Source organism: Salvia miltiorrhiza, chromosome 3, assembly GCF_028751815.1.
Source record: "Salvia miltiorrhiza cultivar Shanhuang (shh) chromosome 3, IMPLAD_Smil_shh, whole genome shotgun sequence".
NCBI lineage: Eukaryota > Viridiplantae > Streptophyta > Magnoliopsida > Lamiales > Lamiaceae > Salvia > Salvia miltiorrhiza.
In genome coordinates, this window is record NC_080389.1 from 64285005 (window position 1) to 64307374 (window position 22370).

The 22370-nt window shown below is 39.2% G+C and overlaps 5 protein-coding genes, 1 long non-coding RNA gene and 2 other non-coding genes across 11 annotated transcripts; 3 read left to right on the plus strand and 5 right to left on the minus strand.

Moving 5' to 3' along the window:
- The first annotated feature begins 669 nt into the window (after positions 1–669).
- On the plus strand, positions 670–741 carry TRNAG-UCC (transfer RNA glycine (anticodon UCC)). Its single transcript has one exon. It is a non-coding gene; the product is annotated as a tRNA-Gly (tRNA).
- A 57-nt stretch (positions 742–798) lies between these two features.
- Positions 799–3248, minus strand: LOC131015533 (probable L-type lectin-domain containing receptor kinase S.5). The gene is made up of 3 exons (XM_057943938.1): positions 2621–3248; positions 1815–2537; positions 799–1724 (listed from the first exon to the last, which is right to left on the minus strand). Exons 1-3 carry the CDS (start codon positions 3006–3008, stop codon positions 874–876), a joined length of 1962 nt encoding a protein of 653 aa, XP_057799921.1. The 5' UTR covers positions 3009–3248; the 3' UTR covers positions 799–873.
- Positions 3249–3393: 145 nt separating this feature from the next.
- On the minus strand, positions 3394–8203 carry LOC131015534 (DEAD-box ATP-dependent RNA helicase 15). 2 transcript variants are annotated; one of them, XM_057943939.1, is made up of 12 exons: positions 8015–8203; positions 7761–7906; positions 7277–7377; positions 6508–6680; positions 6115–6346; positions 5913–6031; positions 5307–5363; positions 5044–5228; positions 4624–4768; positions 4432–4515; positions 4293–4356; positions 3394–3733 (listed from the first exon to the last, which is right to left on the minus strand). In XM_057943939.1, exons 2-12 carry the CDS (start codon positions 7874–7876, stop codon positions 3723–3725), a joined length of 1287 nt encoding a protein of 428 aa, XP_057799922.1. In that variant the 5' UTR covers positions 7877–7906; positions 8015–8203; the 3' UTR covers positions 3394–3722. The 2 variants fall into 2 exon arrangements, with proteins under 2 accessions (XP_057799922.1, XP_057799923.1); XM_057943940.1 differs by having other exon boundaries at positions 7993–8142.
- A 2242-nt stretch (positions 8204–10445) lies between these two features.
- On the minus strand, positions 10446–11681 carry LOC131015536 (probable carboxylesterase 17). Its single transcript, XM_057943945.1, has one exon. The coding sequence runs from the start codon at positions 11420–11422 to the stop codon at positions 10526–10528; it is 897 nt and encodes a 298-aa protein (XP_057799928.1). The 5' UTR covers positions 11423–11681; the 3' UTR covers positions 10446–10525.
- An 855-nt stretch (positions 11682–12536) lies between these two features.
- Positions 12537–12609, minus strand: TRNAR-CCU (transfer RNA arginine (anticodon CCU)). Its single transcript has one exon. It is a non-coding gene; the product is annotated as a tRNA-Arg (tRNA).
- A 1096-nt stretch (positions 12610–13705) lies between these two features.
- LOC131015535 (RNA-dependent RNA polymerase 6) lies at positions 13706–19209 on the plus strand. Of its 3 annotated transcripts, none has more exons than XM_057943943.1 (4): positions 13706–13867; positions 14562–14699; positions 14968–17722; positions 18069–19209. In XM_057943943.1, the coding sequence occupies exons 3-4, from the start codon at positions 15008–15010 to the stop codon at positions 18939–18941; spliced, it is 3588 nt and encodes a 1195-aa protein (XP_057799926.1). In that variant the 5' UTR covers positions 13706–13867; positions 14562–14699; positions 14968–15007; the 3' UTR covers positions 18942–19209. The 3 variants fall into 3 exon arrangements, with proteins under 3 accessions (XP_057799926.1, XP_057799925.1, XP_057799927.1); XM_057943942.1 differs by having other exon boundaries at positions 13759–13876; XM_057943944.1 differs by having other exon boundaries at positions 13859–14044.
- Positions 19210–20668: 1459 nt separating this feature from the next.
- On the minus strand, positions 20669–22043 carry LOC131015537 (ethylene-responsive transcription factor WIN1-like). The gene is made up of 2 exons (XM_057943946.1): positions 21679–22043; positions 20669–21333 (listed from the first exon to the last, which is right to left on the minus strand). Exons 1-2 carry the CDS (start codon positions 21756–21758, stop codon positions 20820–20822), a joined length of 594 nt encoding a protein of 197 aa, XP_057799929.1. The 5' UTR covers positions 21759–22043; the 3' UTR covers positions 20669–20819.
- Positions 21260–21999, plus strand: LOC131015538 (uncharacterized). Its single transcript, XR_009098568.1, has 2 exons — positions 21260–21388; positions 21447–21999. It is a non-coding gene; the product is annotated as an uncharacterized LOC131015538 (long non-coding RNA).
- Positions 22044–22370: the final 327 nt, after the last annotated feature.

Genomic DNA, 22370 nt, shown 5'->3' on the forward strand with positions numbered 1-22370 from the left:
TATTTTGGAGAATTGGGTGTAAAAGACTTGGTTAGTCGTATCTAAATTTAATTTATGCGTTTACTTTATGTGATATGAAATATAATGTTTTTTTTTTAAAAAATGGTAAATATGATCAAACAAGTTGAAATTGTTCCATCAAAATAAATGAATGATAAATTTATATTATTTTTATCTGTTTACCTATCACTTAAAGTAAACGAACCAAATTATTTCTAATGCATTTAAGGATTGAAATAGTATATAGGAACTGACTACCTACTACCACATTAATGGATGTTAATTAATAAAATTTGACCCTTTATTCTTTAATTGTTTTCTCTATTTGCTCTATCAAAGATTAAGTCCAAATGGAACTTGTCTAACTTATAATGAATTTATTTTGAAAATATCAAAGTCTCCTTTTTCTTAATTTCTTCATTCAATGACAAAGAAAAAGTGAAAAGTTCTCAATTTTTACTAAAAAAGAGAGGCTAGGATAGCTTCCCTCATATGTAATAATCTCCAACCATATTAAAAAGATAAATCATACTAATAAACAATCCATATACAATTGGCTCGATTTATAAAATATTGGTAGAATTTCGACATACAACATTTCATATTTTGTCACGAAATCCTCTACTTTATTTTACATTTTAATTAAATAATGTATGTTATAACATCCATGCGTTTGTAGTCCAACGGTTAGGATAATTGCCTTCCAAGCAATAGACCCGGGTTCGACTCCCGGCAAACGCAACTTTTTGGAAAATTTTCAAGAATTTTGGTAACTTTTTTGGCAATTAATGTCATGAATTTTATGTCAAAGATGATTGTAGTATGTTTTTGGCAATTTATTTCATTGTCTATACAACACTATACTAACAAAATTCACTTGGTAAAGCATCCATCGTACTGTATCGTGATCTCATCTGGCGAATCATCCATCGAACCTCCACTGTAAACCCTAGAGCACCCGAGCTCGGCCGAGGAAGACGGCAACGACAAGCAAACCTCGGTCGGCCTTGCCAAAGGCACCTCCATTAATGGCTCATCACCATTGAGAAAAACTTGCACCACTTTCCTCATCTTAGGCCTCTCCATTTGATTAGGGTTCAAACAAGCCAACCCCACAACCAAACTCCTTCTCACTTGCTCTTCATGGCACCGGCCGCTCAACGCACGATCCACACACGAGAGCAACGCGCCCTTCTCGTGCAAATTCCACACGGTATCCACCAAACTGAACTCCTCCATCACACCTCTCGACCTCCTCCCACACACCATCTCGAGCACCACCATCCCAAAGCTGTAGACGTCCGACTCTGGGGTAGCCCGCCCTGTGTAGCTGACCTCAGGTGCCAAATAGCCAATAGTTCCAGCAACCATGGTTGCCACAAAAGCATCGTTTCCAAGCAATCTTGCTAGGCCAAAGTCGCCTAGATGAGCATTGTAGTTGGAATCAAGCATCACATTGTTTGGCTTCACATCTCTATGGACCACAGGATTCTCACACTCCTCATGAAGGTACAACAGAACTGAGGCCAACCCTGATAGAATCTTGTACCTAGTTTCCCAATTTAGAAACTCCTTGCCTATGTAACGGTCTAAGCTTCCGTTTGGCATGTATTCGTACACGAGTAGTAGTTGTTTCCGATCATGGCACCACCCTAGTAGCTGCACCAAGTTCTTATGCCTCAAACGCCCTATTGTGCAGATCTCGGCTAAGTACTCCTTCTCACCTGCAGCAGTAGTAGACGAAACAATGAATCTTGATGATCATCGGTAACTTTCCATAAATAGTAAGAAAACAGATTCAAGAAAACAACTACCTTGGCTTGAGGTTGCATTGATCTTTTTGACAGCTATGGTAGTAACAGAGTCAGAATTAGGCAAAATGCCTTTGTAAACACTTCCAAATCCACCTGTTCCAAGCAGATTCTCTTTGTTGAAGCCATGAGTAGCCTTTGCAAGCTGCTTGTATGTGAAGAATTTAGGGGCGTTTGCTGCATTCTTGGCCAGCTTTTCAATGTCTCTTACTCCCTCAAGCCTCGCCTTTCGCCTCCTTCTAGCAGCAGCCAAGGTCAGTATAGCAGCAAATGCTAGCACCACAAGAGTTGGGATTAAAATGTGCAATACTATTGTAGGCTTGTTCCCACCAATCCCTTGACCTAGAGAGCCTTCTGGCAACGCATACATAGTGAAATTCCAATCAAGAATCTGATGAGTTTCGGATATATGACCAGTTGAGCCGGTGAAGCCCACGTAGGCTTGCTGAGGGACGGTATCTTCCATGATGATCTTCTGCTTCAAGAAACTCACCATAGGTTCGTCTGCATATGCCACGTGCACTTGGAGGATCTTTTTGAGGCCATCATAGTCAATCTTGACTCTAATGTTTCTCCCACTCTTGAGATCAATTCCTACATCATTTAGGCTTCTTACAGCCACTGGATGCTCGACATCAATGGTGTCGATTGCAATGTGGTTCTTGTCTATGTCCCGAGGGTTCTTGTAGGTGTCGAACTCCACAGCTAGTTGTCGAAGAAAACCACCTGCACTTGCAAAAACAGTTAAATAACCAAAACAAAAAGGCCTAAAAAAACTAACATGTTGAAGCAAATGCTAAATCACTAACCTTCTGTTGAAGGATCCATGATGCCTATGTAGGAGCCGTAGCTCTCCGGTGGGGACGGCTTGTCATCCTGCGCGATGATGAACGCCACCCCGTCACCGGAGAGATTTGAACCCGACGTGACCCTGATGGTGAAGGAGGTGGAGAAGGATGCCGGCCATGCAAGAATAGGGTAACGGAATAGAACCCGTCCCACAAGGCTCGTCTCTTGCGCCCCGTTCGGGGTGATGGTTAGGCTTCCGTTGCTACAGCTTACTGATCCCAAACAGATCAAACTGCCTCCCTTCTCACAATTTGATGAATCAAACGTTGGGAAGGAGAAGTTTTGGGATCCCACAAAGAAGGGAGAAGCTAGATGGATTAGCAAAATAATAAGTAGAATTAACACCATTCTTGTGTGTGTGAGAAAGAGTTTGTGAGACAAGACTGTGTGCTGATAAATAAAGGAGTTCAGCAGAAGCCTAATCCATTCTTATCAGCGGAAGATTATGGCGTCGTTATCCTATAAGTGTGATTAGTGGAGTCAAAACTCTTGTTACAATGAAAGATTCTTGAATCTTGTTTGCTTATGTTTCAACACAAGACAAGACTAAGAATTCACTAGATTTGACCAATCAAATCTTGAAATCCACAGTTACCACCTCGGAATAACAAAATTGCAATCAATGATAAAATTGGCAAAATGAAAAGGGCATTAATGATATAAAATTCCTACATATATAATACACGAAAGAAAAGTAAAATCACACAAATTAGCTGCTAAAGCAAAAGAACTATGATCACCAATATCTTAGTTACTATGATAGCTATCATAAATCTCAACTAAAAACAGCTGTGAAATACACGGGATAACAGTCTACCTGACTAAATTATAAGTACATATTGATCATTCGAAACAAATATGAATTCTCTCGGTAAGGCAACAGGCCCGCAAGGAAGTTCAACGGGTCCAGCAATGCGTAGCATAGAAGAGCACACCGTCGACTATTCTAAATAATTGTGTCTCAGATAATCAGGGGAATTGAAACTAGAAGATAACAACCGGATGTGCCTCATATCTACCCTAGCAGATATCTGGTTTCTGGATTCTTGAACGGGGGGCTTCTTAGGACGGCACTGCATAAGATAGAAACCTGTAAGCTAAAGTATTGATCCCTCATATCAGTTACAGAATATATACTCGGACTTGACATCACCAGACAGCAGAGAATGCAAAGTTCAGGTAAATATAGATCAACCAGCACTCAGCAAGTTATGTTTCGGGTAGAGGAAAAGAAGATAACAAAGTAAACCAATAATCAGAAGTTTTATAACAGTGACTATAATATGGCAAATTGTCGGCATGAGAATAGCAATAGCAATTTGCCAATGTACTACTTAGCCAACACATGATCGAGTATTTGAAGGATTAACTGATCACACAAGTTCAAAATTAATCAATCCGTTGAATTAAATACTAGATTAGCCCTATATTAGTTTCATCCATCTATCTTATCACCCAAAGTAAACAATCCTTTAGAATAAAACAAGCTGACTATCATCTCAGTTCAAGTAGACAAGTGACTCAGAAGTAACAGGCTGCTTCCTCTCAAATGCCAAAAAAATTTAGGCTAAAACTTTTTGTTTTTTCAGAGGGGTTGGTTGGGGGGGGAGGTGGAGAGTGGCCAAAACTTACTGTATGTCGAAGTATCGATTTGCTCAGGAAGCTCCTTAATATCAACTTCAAACCTCTCCTGAACCTGCAACACAATAAGCTTAGCATGTTAGCAGCCAAAAGTAATATTTTCTAGAAAGTTAAGCATCAAAATACTAACTTGATTGAGAACATCTGAATCAGATGCAGACGAAACAAATGTTATGGCAAGCCCTTTTGTGCCAAACCTCCCAGCTCTACCAACCTAAAAATTGAAGAGCAAAAATGGTGAAACTCATGTTAGTAATTCAAAATCAATATGCACAAAATTGACAATGAAGGGACAAAAGGAAGAAAGAAACAAATAATATACCCTGTGCAGATAAGTGTCTGCGGAATCCGGCATATCATAGTTGATTACAATGTTAACTCGCTCTATGTCGATTCCTCTACCAACCAAATCTGTAGCTACCAAAATCCTCTTATGGCCTTCTTTGAAACCCTTGTACCGAGTTAATCTGCATGCCCAAATGTCAAATCATTATCTTTTGCTCATAAAGAACATACACTTGATATTTGTGCCTTTGAATTGTTAAAGTCATTTCCATGAAATCTTTTAACACATTATACACAACTCCCAATTGTCAACAACATAACATCTATGAGCTCAAAGAAGCATCTAAAACAAAACAGAGTAAGTGAGGCTTCTTAGAGAATCCAAAATCAATACAGTAAACCTATTAGAAAAGTGATGCAAATCAAAAGAAAGGACTTGGCAACAGAGAGCACACACCTTTCTTCCTGGGACATGCCAGAGTGAATGCATATAGATGGGAAGTTACACTCCACAAGCAACTTATTTAGCTCTGCAGCCCGGGTGACACTTTTGACAAAGATGACAACTTGATTGAAATCTAAGGCATCAAGCAGATCATTCAACTTCCGATTTTTCTCCAGCTCACTCAATTTGATGTAGTGCTGCCATGAAGAGACACCAAGTAAGCAAAATAATAATTTAAAAGTCCACATACAGCACTAGGAATATCAAATCCGAACCTGTACAAGACCATGCAGAGTCAACTTGGCTTCATCATCCACATATATTTCCATTGGCTGAAATGAAGAAATGTCACAGTAAAGCATATTAGGAGCCATCTGAAGCTAAGGTATCCACTATGAAATGAATGACGATCAAAAAAGGTCCGATTTGAGGTTCTGCGCCATCAGACACATCTCCTTGCAGATACTTCACACTACTCGTGCCAACTGAATGTCACCAAGACTGTTCAAACAACTATTGCGGAATTCATGAGGTAAGTAAACACGACTTTCACTCTGAACCCCTGCTCTCTTAAATGTCCCACTGAAAAGGGAAACTTAAAAAAAAAAAAAAAAAAAAAAAGAAGGAGGATCCCAAAATGACAAGTAAAACATCAGCAACAATGAGAGCAGTGCCTATGGAACTCAGCCACCTCTTATGCCAACCTATTCAATCTTTGAAATGAACCACCACTTCGTGTCAGTTGGACAGATTAACACGACATGCTTTAAGCATACAGTGCATCAGCCACTGCATTCAAGACCTACTGTCCACAGCAGAAATCTGGGGAAAAGGGAACATGGTAGACGTCTAAAATTCAAGGACTGGCCACAGGACATTACATCTTGCATGAATTTCTTGCAGACCGGTCGAATCTCCTTGCTGAGAGTAGCTGAAAACATCATAACTTGCTTGTCATGAGGGGTCATCTTGAAGATCTCCTGCACATCCCTCCGCATATCTGATGTTGGATTGATCAAGTTAAGAGCAATTTCCTTTCAGTGGAGATGAAGAAATAAGGTAGCTGTCATTACAGAGGCTTACCAAGAGACTCGAGCATCTTGTCACACTCATCCAGTATGAAATGCCTCACATTTTTCAGAGAAAGTTCCTTGTCTCTAGCAAGAGCAAGTATCCTTCCCGGAGTTCCCACAACAATGTGAGGACATTCATTCTTCAGAAGATCCTTGTGTATTTTGACGTTGACTCCTCCGTAGAAAACAGCTACCTTGATATCTGGTAAATATGTGCTGAATCTTTCGAACTCGTGACAAATCTGCAACCCAAACAAAATGTTTATGTAAGGAAATTGGGCTGTCAATCAATCCACAAAACAAGTGCTTCAGTATATAAATCGAATGTAGTTTAGAGGAAGACAACATAAACCAATTTTCTTTTCAAGCACGTAATCAATAGAGTCAATTGCTAAAGACATGCCTGGTAAGCTAATTCCCTCGTATGACACAGGACAAGCGCAGCAACTTGGCCTGCAATTGGTTCAATCTGCTGTAATGTTGAGAGAACAAATACAGCAGTTTTCCCCATACCAGATTTGGCTTGGCAGATTACATCCATTCCCAGAATAGCTTGAGGAATACACTCATGTTGAACTGACGAAGAACCAAAGAAATTTGATCCAAGGAAGCCTCAATTTCAATTAAAAAAGTTTTACCATGCAACTTCTCCGAGGTAGAGTGATAGTAATGATTTACCTGAAAAATATATCATTCAAAACAATTGTAAAGTCTCTTTTCAATAATCACTATTCATTTAAATAGTCAATAGTAATAGAAACAGGAAAAGGATCAAGAACCACATTGTTGAGCGAACATCAGCTAAGTACTACAGAAGTACAGATTCTACAGAATGTCAAAACTGTTGAAAGATTGCTCCATATAAATTGACAGCATTTTCATTGGAAGACAAAATTAATAATAATTAGCAATAATGCATAGCAAAAGTTGAAACATCATGCCCCTTTGACCAGGCTAGGCAGGCAGGTTTAGGAAGCCTAAGATGCATGTATAAGAAACGAAAGGATGAGGAAAATGTCTTCACTTATAAGATTCTCATGGTTTTGGCATACCCAATACTCATACAGACTACACAATATAACTCTCATTTCCAGTCAGCACATCTAGTAAAGATTGAATTATGTGAGCGATTAACCACATAGTTTCCCAAACACAAAAAAAATGTATCTTGCCTTCTGATGGATGTTCAAATCCAGAGTCCACAATAGCACGTAAAAGCTCCGGCTTCAAGAGGAAGTCCCTGAATCCTGAACTGTGGATTCCCACATATCCCCTGTACACAAAAGGAAAATAATGCATGTTAACACCTGCATAGATATAAACCCAATTGACAGAATTTGTTTACTAGTAACCACATCCTAGATTCCTTTACATAACATTTCTCCCATTTCATGGTTAGCAAAATTCATGTGTAAAAACACCCAAATTCGAGTAAAATAACTAAAACACAGCTATTTACAAAGAACATCATCTCTCTTTCATAAATCTTACTCCAAACAAAGGGCTCAAACAACTAAACAGTTTAACAAACAAATAATATACGCGAATTTTCAGAAAAGCACCACACAAACAAGCAAAAAATTGGTGCAGGGAACACAACAAACTCAGCAACAGACAATTAAATTATGAAAATCTCTTCAGTATCACGGAACTCACTTCTTCACCGACTCGCCGTTGACCTTGGCACCGACAGAATCGGGTGCTTTCTCCTCTTCTTCCTCGTAGTCGAGAAGCTCCTCCTCGTAGGCTTCGGTCTCCTTCGTCTCGCCCATTTTTTCTGCTGCTGCTTTTGCTGCTTGAAACTACAGATCGACGAACAAAATTAAACCTTTCGCACTTCATTCAGCTCAATACATATACACATAACTCGAAACACACACACACACACTTGAAGAGGCAGCTTCGCTAACCTGCTGAATTCGATTAGGAACACGCGATTGAGAACAGTTTCGGTTGGAATTTGCGATTTCTGCAGAGAAAAATGTTAGGAAATGTACGAAATGAGATATTTTGGAGGGGGAGACAGATAGGGTTTGGCAATGGATTTCTGATTTCAATGATAGAGCTACGTGATTTGACTGATTTGCCCTTGGAAGACGAGTTTGGGCTTGCTAATTTTGTGAAGACATTTATAGTATGAATGGGCTTTTTTTAGGGTAAAAAAATGGGCTTTTTTAAAACTAGTCACAACCGTGACTTTCATTGAAGGTCACGCATATAGGACAAATCAAGTGGTAAAAAAAAATAAATGGAAAGTCATGGAAATTCCTCAACCCAGCATGTCAGCCGACCCCCAAGTCACCCTTCTCTCTCTTCATCAAGTGTTGCCACATGTCAAAGTTTAATTGGTGTAGTAAATATTATGATAAATAAAATTTAATAATCATTTTTCTGTATAAAAAATATATAAAAATTATATTAAAATTTTTATTATTTTTAGCTCTATAAATAGAACCCAATTTCAACATATTTTCACACACAACCCAAATCTCTCTCTTTCTTCATTTCACATTTCGTTGAATTTTTTCCTCACAAATTTATTTCCATTTTAAGTTATGGATCCAAATCATCCCAATTATTTTTATCCAAATTCTCAAAATGATCAAAATTCCCAAGATTATCCTACCCCTCAAGATTCTGCAAATTTTTCATCTTATCCGACTCCTCATTTTTTTCCAAATTTCGAAAATCCACCAAATTCTCAATTTTATCAATCTCAATTTTCTCCAAATCTATGCCAGATTCCTACATCTCAAAGAATTTCCACATCTGAAAATGTCTCTCGTAATTTGTTTATGGGTGTTCAACGCCCAAACAAAAATCAGAAAGGGGCAAAAAATATAGCTTGGTGTGTGAAAGAAGATGTAGCCCTTATGTCATCTTGGATCTATGCTAGCGAAGATAGCGTTCGAGGAAAAAATCAAAAGGGGGAATCCCTTTGGTCACGTGTTCATAAATTGTATCACAACACTCAAGCAGAAAATCCGAATGAGCTCAACGAACGAAACATTGAATCCATGAAAGGTCGCTGGAAACGTCTTAACGAAAATGTAAACAAATGGGTTGCTGCTTGCAGGGAAGCAAACACTCGAAGAAGGAGTGGGATGAGCGACAACGATGTTGAGAAAGAAGCTCATTCTATTTTTAAATATGTAATTTGGCACTGACACTTAAATATGTAATTTGCATTTTCTAATTGTATTTTTAAATTTCACGTATTGTACTTTGATATATTTAATTTCAGTTGTGTGTTTAATTCTTGTAATCTTCCTTTGTGATTGAGTTAAATATCAATTATAATATATGACAATGTTTAATTATAATATAATTACAAGTTTTTTAAAAAAATATATTTATTTTATTTATTAAATATAATAAATAAATATTTAATTTTAATGTATATTTTATTTTAGATATTAAGATAATTTAAAAATAAAGTGAAAAGAAAAAATATGTAGGTTGAGTTGGTGTCACCATTGAGAGTAAAAATTATGTTAGGTTGTGGGTTGTGTAGGTGGATGAGAGAGAAATGAATATTTTATTAAAAAGTGGAGTAAGGTTGGGTTGGGTGAGTGTCACGACTGTGGGTAGTCTAACTGATTGTTAATTTGTTATAAATAAATTTTAGCCACAAAGTTTTTAATGAAAATGTGTACATTACAAACAAAATTATAGAGTAAAAGAAAAGGCACTTAATTACTCTCTCCTCTTCGTCTCATTAAAGTTAGCTCAGTTCTTTTAAACAAAAAAATTAAGAAAAATGTATAAATTATATAAAAGTTATAGAATTCAAAACTTTTCAAAAATTAAATAGTCTTTTATAAATAAATCAATTTTAGTGGGACATCTCAAAATGAAAAATGGGTCAAATTTTAATGGAAAGTTGGAATTACTATAATTTAGAAGTTTGGAAGCACTCAACTAGTGAATACCACTAAAACCCAATTTTTAAATTGCTACTACGGCCTTCTTGAGGAATTCTATAAAAGAGGGAATAAATACTTTGATATATTTGAATGCACGATATATCTGTCATAGTTAAAATTTAATTTGTAAGCAATACATGTTAATTAAAAATTAATCACTAAAGTTTTGCAAAGAGAAATGGAAACAGTGCAAAACAGAGAATGATAAGAAAGGCCAGATTAGATTATATCGATTAATTGAAGTAAAACATGTATATACTAACATATATAGTGAGAACTATCTATTTTACTTATTTAATTTGGGAATTATTTATAGATAAACCGATCTTAATTCATTTATTGAGAATTTTGTTATACCCAAATCAAATCTAGGCATGCATGCAGCATGCTTGTAATTTTTTGAGTGATAATTAAATTCTTTAATAAAAACAACTTTGCATATCATTTTATTTCAACTTCGGACATGACTTACATCCATTAATGAAAAAAAACAAATCACAAACTCTGCATGAATTCCTTGATCTGGTTTTGGAGCAAAACAGCAGCCTCGGAGTTAGGATTCCATGCATGAAAAACGTGGTTTTCTCCCTCAGCCTCAATTAAACGCACGTTTTTCACGCCTTTCTTCTTCAAGAAATCCGCATACATAACTCCCCTCTCTCTCAAGAAATCCAGCCCGGCGACGAACACCGCCGTCGCCGGAAACAGCCCCCACTCCGCCTCCGCGCTCTCGAAATTGCAGCCGTAGGAATCCCGGTCCGCCCCCTCCGGCAGGCTCAGCTTCCAGAACATGTCGTTCATGGCGCCCGCCGCCCGCTCCCCCTCCGTCGGCGCCTCGGCGCCGAAATACGGGTGGATCGGCAGAATCCCCCTGATCGGAATGTTCGCCGGGAAATTTCCGCCGCCGGCGAAATTCACAGCGAGGTGGTGGGCGATGTTGCCGCCGGCGCTGTCGCCGGCGAGGAAGACGCGGGAGAGGTCGGCGTTCCGGAGCCACGGCTCGCCGGCGCCGGCGCCGGAGAGCCACTCGAGGGCGGCGGAGCCGTCGTCGTAGGCCGCCGGGAGCTTGTTCTCGGGGGCGAGGCGGTAGTCGACGGAGAGGACGATGGCTCCGGCGGCGGCGGAGAGGTTCTCGAGGAAGTGGTGGTAGCCGAGCCACGTGGTGGTGCCGATGCAGAAGCCGCCGCCGTGGAAGTAGACGAGCACTGGGAGCGGCGGCGTGGAGGCGGAGGGGGCGGCGGGGAGGAAGATTCGGGCGGTGATGGGCTTCGAGGGGTCGACGGTGACGTCCTTGGAGGTGGCGGAGCACGCGGCGGTTTGGTGGGCGGCGCGGACGACGGAGCCGTCGGAGAAGACTTGGAGGAAGCGCGGCGCCTCCGCGATTAGCGACATTGTTTAGAGGGGGATTAACTAAGGTGTTTAAGTTAATTTGATTGGTGTGAGATTGTAGATTTGTGGAGTGCTTTGATTTATGAGAGGTTTTGATTAAGGAAGATTGGAGTTTGGTGTGATTAAGGGAGAGATTAGTTAATTAATTATAGGTTGGATGCTGGCGATGCATGTGGATTTCATGAGAGAAAACATGTTGTATGATGAAGACTGAAGAGATAGGGATTATTATTCTTTTTTAATTTATTTTTTTGAGGAGTAAAAGGGATGGAAATTCATAAAAAAATATTAAGAAAGTCAGAAATGATGGTCTGAGTCCACAAACAAACAAGATGCAAGCAATTATTTTTCTTTGATGAATTAGATAATTAGTTTGATAAATAAACATAGTTATAAGCGAAAGCATCGGCATAACAATATTTTTTACCTCGGTGAGTGTTTGGAATTTTATCTAATTCGAAAGGTAGAAAAATAAAATTTGATTAAATTCTATGATTTTTATTTTTTCAGTTTCAAAATATACCCATTCAAAATTTGGACAAAACTCAACTAGATATGAATCGAGAATCCGAACCAAATTTCAAATATTTGGATCAACTATTAGAATTTTAGGTTTCTTGCTCACCTCGATGTGGTACGATGGAAAACAACAATTTTTAAATATTTATTTTTAATATCGGATCTATTACAATACAAACTCTCTTGAAAAAAAAAACTTAATCTTTTTCAGTATTAGTCGATCGGAAGACAACTTCGCCATTCCCTCCCTCCAAACAAGGGAAAATCCTCAACATTCGATGGCAACTTAATTAACAAGCCGGTGAATGGGGCAAGGTAGTGGTCGAACCAAATGCAAACTCCAAACTTCATCAAAAGAAAACGAAAGAAATTCCGAACTCCCTCGATTGAAAGAAACTTCACAGCAAAAAAAAAAATGACAATATAGTAGATCTGTGCGGCGAAAGAATTTCTCTTTGATCAAACAACGACAAAGCTCTCTACCACCAAACAACAACCAAAAAAAAATACTACGTTTGGCTCGTGCGGCGAACGAAACTCTCTTCGACCAAACAACGGCAAAATCGAAACTCTTCTAAAAATAAAATACATTGAATCGCGCGCCAGGTAGGGGTCGAACCTACGACTTTCTGCTTAGGAAACAGACGCTCTATCCACTGAGCTACAGGCGCTTTTTGTCCATTTTATTTATTTGTTTATTTATTAGTTTTTGCAACAACTTGAGACGATGATGTTTGATGTATAATTAATTAATTGTTCTTTTACTTGTATCATTAATGTTTTATAATAAAGGATAGAGAAAAAACAATGAATTAAAGGGAAAAAAAATTAAAGTTACCGGTAAATTTTATAAGTTACTAACTAGGACATGATATGGAGTTTTAATTAAATATGTTGTGGTTGCTTGCTATTTATTGAACTTTGGAATTAATAAGTTCATTAGTCTGTTAACTAAGAGCATTAGAATATCAAATAGTATAAACATAGCAACACTCAATGAAACTCTATGCATAAAAAAAGGCATAAAGGTCTACAATGTGCTTTGCTTAAATAATTTAAAAGTGTCAACAACAATTTATGGGTAAAGAATAACTAGACAATCTTATGCAAAACTCGACTTGGAATTTTAATTAAAGGTATGTGTGATGAAATGTGGTGGATGTGTTCACATAGTGAAACAAATAAAGTGATTTGATAGAGATATCAATTATATTTGAAAGAAGATGGATTGACTTGAATCGACTCAAGAAGAGGGTTATATTCGAAAATTGAAGTATGAATTATTATATTTTGTCGCTATCTTATTTCTTTATTGCTTTATTTATCTATCTACTCATTTATTTGTTCTATATTTTCTTAATTTGCGTGTTCATTTTTTCGAGACGTGATTACCGCACAGAGAAAATACTAAATATGAAGTATAATATATATATATATTTATCATTAGACTGAACTACTTATATTATATTTATGGACGTAGAACATGAACACATTAAATCAATTGATTTAATAAATTAATTGTCACAATTTATTTTAAAAATTACATAAAAAATAGTGTGATTTTACATCCATTTATTCCAATCAGCCCAAAATTTTACTTTGAAATAATAAATTTCAATAATAAAGAAGCTAGTACAAATAAATAACGGTTACGACCAAAGTAGAAAAACATTTTCCCGCACAAATTATTCCATTATCACTCTCTACTCCTTTCCTTACAAAGGAGAAAGGACAAAACGATTCCCGCGTGAGGCCCCACCCCCCCCCCCCCCCCCCCCCCCCAACCCCAACTAGTAGAGGGAAAAAAAGGCGATTGATTCAAAAAAGGGAATTGCTTCACTCATTGAAAGAGTTCTCTCTCTCTCTCTCACTTTTCACTCCTCCAATCAACGCACACACTGTGAGAAAACGACGCTGATCAGCGATAAGGTAACTGAGGTATATGCAAATTGCGGGTTTCTTTTTTTGTTGGGGGATTTGATGATATGCAGCAATTGATTGATCGATTGAAATCATGAGTTTGCTTGTGCTGTCTGAGCTCACAGTCATGGGGTGTTGGTAAAAAGTAACTGAAGCAGTGGCTCAATTGGTGGATGCCTTGTAGTTGTATGAGTAAATGCATTGTTAATTTGTTACTTAATTTGGCAATTGTCTTGAAAAGTTTTGTCAAGAATAATGGGAGTGATGAGATTGATTTTGGGATGGGACATGTGGTGTTCCTTAATGTGTATTATGTCTTCTGTTATAGAGAAACTATGTATGTAGTCTGTTTTGTTTTTCTCGTGCCGTTTCCCTTTGACTGTAAGGATTTTGTGGTGTCATTGATTGGTTTGGTGGAGTTGGTTCTCAGTTCATTCAATAGGTTTGGGCTCGTTTACCTGATATGAAATGTAGCTCACATTTGATGTAGTTGTGTGATGTATACATGGTGTTTTCCATACTTTAAATTAGATTGAAGGTTAATGCTGAGTGTATCTGTGAACGACATTGAACAAGGGTTTATTTGAATAGATTTCGTGTGATGATATATTTTGGGCACAAAGGGATTTCTTCATCCTTGTTCGCTGCTGAAATTCACAAGTAATAATGGTGATTGTTGACAAGTGCTTTCTTGCTTTTGTAGGTGCTTACTTCCGGAATCTAGATACGTTTGATCTGTCAGAAAAGATTTAAGTAATTGACTCAAACTCTGGAGGCTCGCTACAGTATATTGCTACTTGTTTATTATTGACTGTACTGGACTACAGATCAATTTGATTAGGTGAGCTACTTATAGCTGGCCAAGCGTATCCATATGTATGTAATCATGCATGTTGTTTCCTTATTTAAAGGTTTTCTGGTCAGCTCTTCTGTTGTTCATTTTCTTTTCATGCCTCTGAAATACCTTGTGGTGCTCGTGCTGAAGTGATTATCACATGCCATGATATCTTTCTATCTGTTTCTCTTGATGCCACTGCACATTGCAGCTATTGATATTCTTAAGTTCTACATCCATGTCATTTTGATGATGAATGCTGTATTTCCTGCAGATTTTGTGCTACAAAGCTCCTGACTTTTACATAAAAGACAATGGGACAGGTGGGCGATAATGACATGATTGTCACTCAAATTAGCGTTGGAGGGCTTGAGGGTTATGTCACAGCTAAGCTGCTTTCAGACTACCTTGAAGACAATGTTGGACTTGTCTGGAGGTGTCGAGTGAAGACCTCCTCCACTCCCCAGGACTCGTATCCAAATTACGAGATAGACACTGAGAATGTGCAGAGAAAAGGTGAATATGAGAAGGTTGAACCACATGCTTTTGTGCATTTCGCAGTTGCACAGTCATCAGCTTCGGCGATGAAGTTATCAGGTGCTGGAGACCTTGTCTTGGGCCGGCATATTTTAAAGGTCGGTTTGGGCCCACAAAATCCTTATCGTTTGAGGGAGAGAAGAAGAACTACAACGCCCTACAAGGTACCGGGTGTCACAGTTGAGATTGGGGCTATGAAGAGCCGAGATGAGTTTGTTGTTGGTTGGAGGGGGCCTCGTACTGGGCTTGATTTTCTTGTTGATCCATTCAATGGGACGTGCCAAATTCTTTTCACAAAGGATACTGCATTCTCCATAAAAGGTGAAGCGAGGCCGGCTGTGATAAAATGCAATTTCAAGATGGAGTTCGTACCGAGGGAAATAAATCAAATCAAGCGTTACAAAGATTTTTCTTCCGTGGTAGTTTTATTTCAGCTGGCTTCATCACCCCTGCTTTACTATAGAACGGCAGATGATGATATTGAAGAATCAGTACCGTTTGATTTATTGGATGATGATGATCCCTGGATACGTACAACAGATTTCGTTCCCAGTGGGGCAATTGGTAGGTCTAACACTTACCGTATTTCTGTCCGACCTAGGCACCTTTCTCAACTCGAGAAGGCTTTGGGATATCTTCAAAACCGTAGAGTGCCGGTTGAGAATGGAAGTCCACAAGAGCGCCTCCGTGTGCAGGATGAGCCTGATTTCGGGGTGCCAATGGCAGATCCATTTTTCTGCTTTCAGTACAAGGAAGGTCTGAATTTCAAGGTTATGTTTATGGTGAATGCCGTTGTTCACAAAGGCATAATCAATCAACATCAGACGTCGAAGCAGTTTTTTGATCTGTTGAGAAGTCAGCCAGAGGAGCTCAACTTGGTTGCCCTTAAGCACATCTATTCGTACAAGCGTCCTGTTTATGATGCTTACAGGGCTTTGGATTCTGTGACAAAATGGCTAATTAAAAACCCTAAACTCCTTCAGAGGCCAGATCAGATGGATGATATTGTTGAAGTTAGAAGACTGGTCATAACTCCATCGAAAGCCTATTGTCTTCCACCTGAGGTTGAACTGTCGAACAGAGTATTAAGAAATTACAAGAATATTTCCGATCGGTTCCTTAGAGTAACTTTTATGGATGAAGCAATGCAGACCCTTAACAAAAATGTCCTCACATACTATGCGGCTCCTATTGTTAGGGAAATCACCTCAAATCTCAACCCGCAAAGGACCACCATGTTCAAACGGGTGAGAGATATCTTATACCAAGGCTTCTATTTGTGCGGTAGAAGATACTCGTTTCTGGCTTTCTCATCAAATCAACTAAGGGACCGTTCTGCCTGGTTCTTTGCTGAAGACAGAAAAACAAGTGTTGTCTGCATCAAAACCTGGATGGGGAAATTCACGAACCGTAATGTTGCAAAGTGCGCAGCAAGAATGGGGCAGTGCTTCTCTTCCACTTATGCTACAGTGGAAGTCCCTTCTGCACAAGCTAACTCAAAGTCCGACGTTGAGAGAAACGGGTATATTTTCTCTGATGGCATAGGCATGATATCTGCTGACCTTGCAAAAGAAGTTGCAGAGAAATTGCAGTTGAGAACGAAGTTGCCCTGTGCTTATCAGATAAGATATGCAGGCTACAAAGGTGTTGTTGCATGTTGGCCTGCTGAAAACAATGGACACCGCTTGCAACTCCGTCCAAGTATGAAGAAATTTGATTCAGATCACACTACTTTAGAAATTTGTTCCTGGACAAGATTCCAGCCCGGTTTCTTAAACCGTCAAATTGTCACACTACTGTCTTCTTTAGAAGTCTGTGATGAAAATTTTTGGAGAATGCAAGAACTAATGATAGCAAGACTTGATGGCATCCTCGAAGATCCTGACATGGCATTTGATGTGCTTACTGCATCATGCAGTGATCAAGGGAATACAGCAGCAATGATGTTAGCTGCTGGTTTCAGGTCTCATACCGAACCTCATCTACGAGGTATGCTGATGAGCATTAGGGTTTCCCAGCTTGGGGACCTTAGGGAAAAGTCCAGAATTTTCGTTCATTCTGGGAGGTGGTTGATGGGTTGTTTGGATGAGCTTGGTGTTCTTGAATATGGTCAGTGCTTCATCCAGGTCTCAAAGCCATCTTTAGAAGATTGTTTTGCGAATCATGGATCAGAGTTTTCTGAGACCAAAAAAGACCTTGAAGTCATCAAGGGCCTAGTTGTAATTGCAAAGAACCCATGTCTTCACCCTGGAGATGTGCGGATTCTTGAGGCAGTTGATGTTCGTGGGCTGCACCATCTTTATGATTGTCTCGTCTTCCCTCAGAAGGGAGAGAGACCACATGCAAATGAAGCATCCGGGAGTGATCTGGATGGGGATCTCTATTTTGTCACGTGGGATGATACTCTCATTCCTCCGAGCAAGAGAAGCTGGCTGCCAATGGACTATGAGCCTGGAGAAGTTAAACTAAAGCCACGTGAAGTGACACACTCAGTAATTCACTTGCCTTGATAAAATTTATACATCTATATATCTTAATTTTTTATGTTTATATCTGCATCCGTTAAGGTAGTATCGGTTCTGCTGCAATGTGATGCATATAAACAGTCTTTCTGTTCTGCAGTATTTTACTTAATTCTAATAATTCAGTATATGACTATGACAAGATATATTGTTTCATGAGGCAGACCTACTTGGCTGTGTTCAGATTCGAACTTCATTTTGTTTGTCTTGAATAATGTGGTGACTATTCATTGCTTGCTCGGTATCATTTTCTCGGTATTATTTCTGTATGTTGAAAAAACTGTATTTGTTTTAACACTGTGCTTTTTTGATGCAGGACATCATTGAATTTTTCACTAAGAACATGGTGAACGAAAGTCTGGGTACTATCTGCAATGCTCACGTGGTTCATGCTGATCTTAGTGAATATGGCGCATTGGACGAGAAGTGCATTAAATTGGCTGAGCTTGCAGCCATTGCTGTTGATTTTCCCAAAACAGGAAAGATCGTGACTATGCCTCCAGATTTGAAGCCACAGATGTATCCGGACTTCATGGGAAAGGAAGAGCTTCAATCATATAAATCCACTAAGATCTTAGGCAAGCTCTACCGCAGAGTCAGAGATGCTTACAACCTAGATTATGAAGCATCTTCTCAACTGACTTATCCTGCGGATATCTCATATGATCAAGAACTTGAAGTCACAGGTTCAAAGGATTTTATTGCCGATGCTTGGAGCTGCAAGTGTTCGTATGATGGACAGTTGGCTGGCCTCTTAGGGCAATATAAAGTGAATAGTGAAGATGAGGTTGTCACTGGACACATATGGTCCATGCCTAAGTTCAGTAGTAAAAAACAAGGGGAATTGAAGGAAAGACTGAAGCACGCCTATAACGCCCTCAGGAAGGACTATAGGAAAGTTTTCGAGTGCATGGCCCCTGGATTTGACCAGCTCCCGGATCATGAGAAGAATGTTCTTTACGAACAAAAGGCATCGGCTTGGTATCAAGTAACATACCAAGATAATTGGGTGAAAAAGTCCAAGGAGTTACAAGAGCTGGATGATTCTGGGAAGACAGTCTTGTTGAGCTTTGCTTGGATAGCTGCTGACTATCTTGCTCGGATTAAAATCAGGCGCAGAAGGATGGAGAATGCTATCTCCAGCAAGCCCATTGATTCTCTGGGCAGGTACCTGGCTGATAAAATCTGATTCGACGTTCTTGTTTCTTGATCACACGGCTGTAAGGCCATTCTGCCGCTTATGGAAGTTAGTATCTGCCCTGCACAAAACCCCAGTTTTGCACGGGCAAGCTGTCATCCTCTACTGTTTTGCTTTTGTTTCTTTCAAGCAAGTTATTTGAAGTTGCTCTTGTTAATTTAAGTTGCCCAGTAGTACAATGGATCTGTAATCTTCTCTATGTTTTCAATCACTGATCTTTATGAATTTCTTGATTATAATATGCTCTCCATTGTCTTAACATACTCTTGGCCTTTATAAGTATTTGATTTTCCGAGTTTCTATCAGAATCTTATTTTACAATCATGTGCTTTACCTGTGACCTTTTGTCAACGCGCTACTCTTCCTCTATAGTTCTGTGAAGCTCTTCAAAGAAAGGGCATACAGTTTTTAGGTATTGGATTCTATGATATACAAGAAATACTCAATCATCTTATTCAGTCAAAAAAAAAAAATAATACGAGAGAAGAAAAGTTTATTTCTGTACTTTTAGTATGTGTCGGTATTGTACTCTGCTACGTGTGCAGCTAAAGAGTAGCGGACAGATGCATGTTGTGAATGAGATCGACGGACAAGCAATTGAAGAGATGAATGAGCCCATTGGCTACCACAAAGGTATGTGATGTTAAAGCAAGCACTTGTTGTGTGCATAAAAACCCTCATGAATGCCACAGCTATGTTCAATCATCTGTTTCATCTGCCCATTTTGAATATTCCTCACTACTTATTATCAACATTTATGATCAACCATCCAATTCCTTTGGGCCTGTGTCAGTTGGTGGGCAGTGTGATTTATGGAGTATATACCAGTTAGTATCAGCCACCTGTACTATTTTCTTCTTACATAAATTTGAAATCACCTCAAATTTGTCGACATTTTATGTCATCGTTAAAGTCAACCCTGGTTGAAGTGGGACATGAACTTTTTTGTGTATGTAAAACTGTCATAACCAAACACTTGGAAAAGTCTTCCCTGTCAACCCTCTTGCCCCATTGGAAGAGAAGACGAGAGGTGTTGATAACTTGATATTTCTTTCATCTTGTGTGCTGCATTTATTGCTCTGCTTGGACACCGTTGCAGGAATTGCTCTGATTATATTGGACACGAACGTGTACAAGGTTAGCTAACTAGTCCATGATTATGTAGTAACACTGATAGAGCTGTAACTTAGGTGCACATAACAGTTCACTATGTCTGCTGATGAAGAAATTTACCGACCTGTTTAACCTTTTCACGGCTTGTGCACGCCCCGTTTAGTATACACTTACACGGCATGCATAGATAAAACGAAACGCAAGATAGGAATACGATAGGAAGTGAATTCATTTCTACCCTAAATTGCTGTCATGATTCATCTTATGACTTGGTAAACCATCACTATTTGTTGAAAAATGTGGCTTTTTTTTTTTTTTACCTTATGAAGGTGGCTGCATGTGAGTGCATTTGCTTCATATCATTTTCTTGTATACCTAACTCACCACGTGACTACTTTGAAAATCCTCAGATATTTCAATAGTAGTAGTCTTGGCCACTTCTCTTATGGTTGATTTTAGAATTTTGTTTGGATTTCACACAAAAATTCCCACATTTCTTGTCTTTTCTTGATGGCTGTGGTAGCATAAGCTCGTTTGTTATCAGTCTGTTTTAGCTGGTAATTTAGTAACAAAATGTTGCTGCCATGGAAGAGTATGTTAGCATATGCTTCAACTGTTATTTAGCACTGTCTTATTTCAATAAAACTTATAATGCAAATTGATGTTTATGAGTCGAATTTTACACCATCCTAGGTTGAACATATGTACATGAGTTTGTGTGAAACCAGATACTACATAGTATAATATCTCCCAACACTACTTGTCTTTACCTTCATCTTGCTCATTTGAAACTGCAGGTGTTGAGCCATTCCAATACAGCAGCTCCTCAACCATCTGCAATGCCACTCTATTCTCCTCATCCATCGCGTCGCCGGCTTCATCGACCTCCGATGAAGTCGACCACGACGACTGGGACGGGGATCCGTGGCTCGGCGTGGCCTTCTTGAGCTCGACCTTCATCACCCACTGGGAGCCCGAGCCCCTCCCGGCCCGCTTCTGCCACACCCCGATGTTGGAGTTGTCGTTGTCGAGCCTCAAACAAGTGATGGAGGGAGCCGGATTCTTGCAGCATTTCTTCAGCTTGGCCCCGAGCATCTCCGACAGCACGGCCTGAGCCGAGGAAGGCGCGTCCGTGCTCTGATCCGAGCCGTCGTTCCCGCTCGGGAAGTTCGTCTTCGCATTGTGGCCGTTCATCAAAATAGCTGCTTGATCGTACGCCCTCGCCGCAGCCTCCGCTGTCTCGAACGTCCCCAGCCATATTCTCTTCTTCCTGCACACACGAACCCGAAAAACATCGTTCGTTACCGAGCACAAACCAAAATGTAGTAATATATAGTGCTCGTTAACGAACAAGTGCACTCGAGCAAGGCACGACCCGAAAAGGTAATATATAGTGCTCGTTAACGAACAAGTACACGATCGTGTGTTCGTTAACGAACAAGAGCACTCGAGCGAGGCACGACCCGAAAAGGTAATATATAGTGCTCGTTAACGAACAAGTACACGATCGTGTGTTTGTTAACGAACAAGTGCACTCGAACGAGGCACAAACAAAAAGGGATAGTGCTCGTTAACGAACAAGTACATTAGAAGGGTTGTTGTCATGTTTTCTTACAATAGAGGGTGGCGGATTTCTGACACCCATGAGCCCCATTGGCGCTGCCTGACACCTCTGAACTTGTTGGGTTGTACCATGATTCTCTCAGGTAGTTACTTCTATGTAATATATATATAGAGAGAGAGAAAGAAGAGAGAGAGAAGGAGATAAATAATGCTACAATGGGTGAAAATAAACTGCAAAAGTTGGGTAAGTGAAGTTTGAGGAGAATAAGGTAGAGGGTGTTTTAATGAGAGGTGTCGGTGGTGAAGAAGAGTTGTGGGAAGAAAGTGGCAAAACTACTTAGTTTTTTGTGGTTGCAATAAAGACTTTCACCAAACCATGAGAAATTCATAACTACTTTATTTTCATTAATCAACAATACTCCAATGGCCTCTCATGAACATGATCATCTCTTTTTGAGCACTTTGAAAGAGAGTGTTTGGCTTCAAGATAAGATAGAGACTTGATATTAATGCAGGTAAAAATGTGTACAATTAACTATCTAATATTACCACAAACTATACAAGTTCTTTTTTTTTTTTAAAAGGGCATTGTTTCTTTAGTATTCTTGAAAAAAGAAAATACTTCACTACCTAAATAGAGTCAATAGACCATTGAGAATGTTATTTCATAAAAACATCATTTCATTTCATACCAAATTCCATCTTGGGAGAAGATATTTTTTTTGGGTTCTACTTGGTATGAAT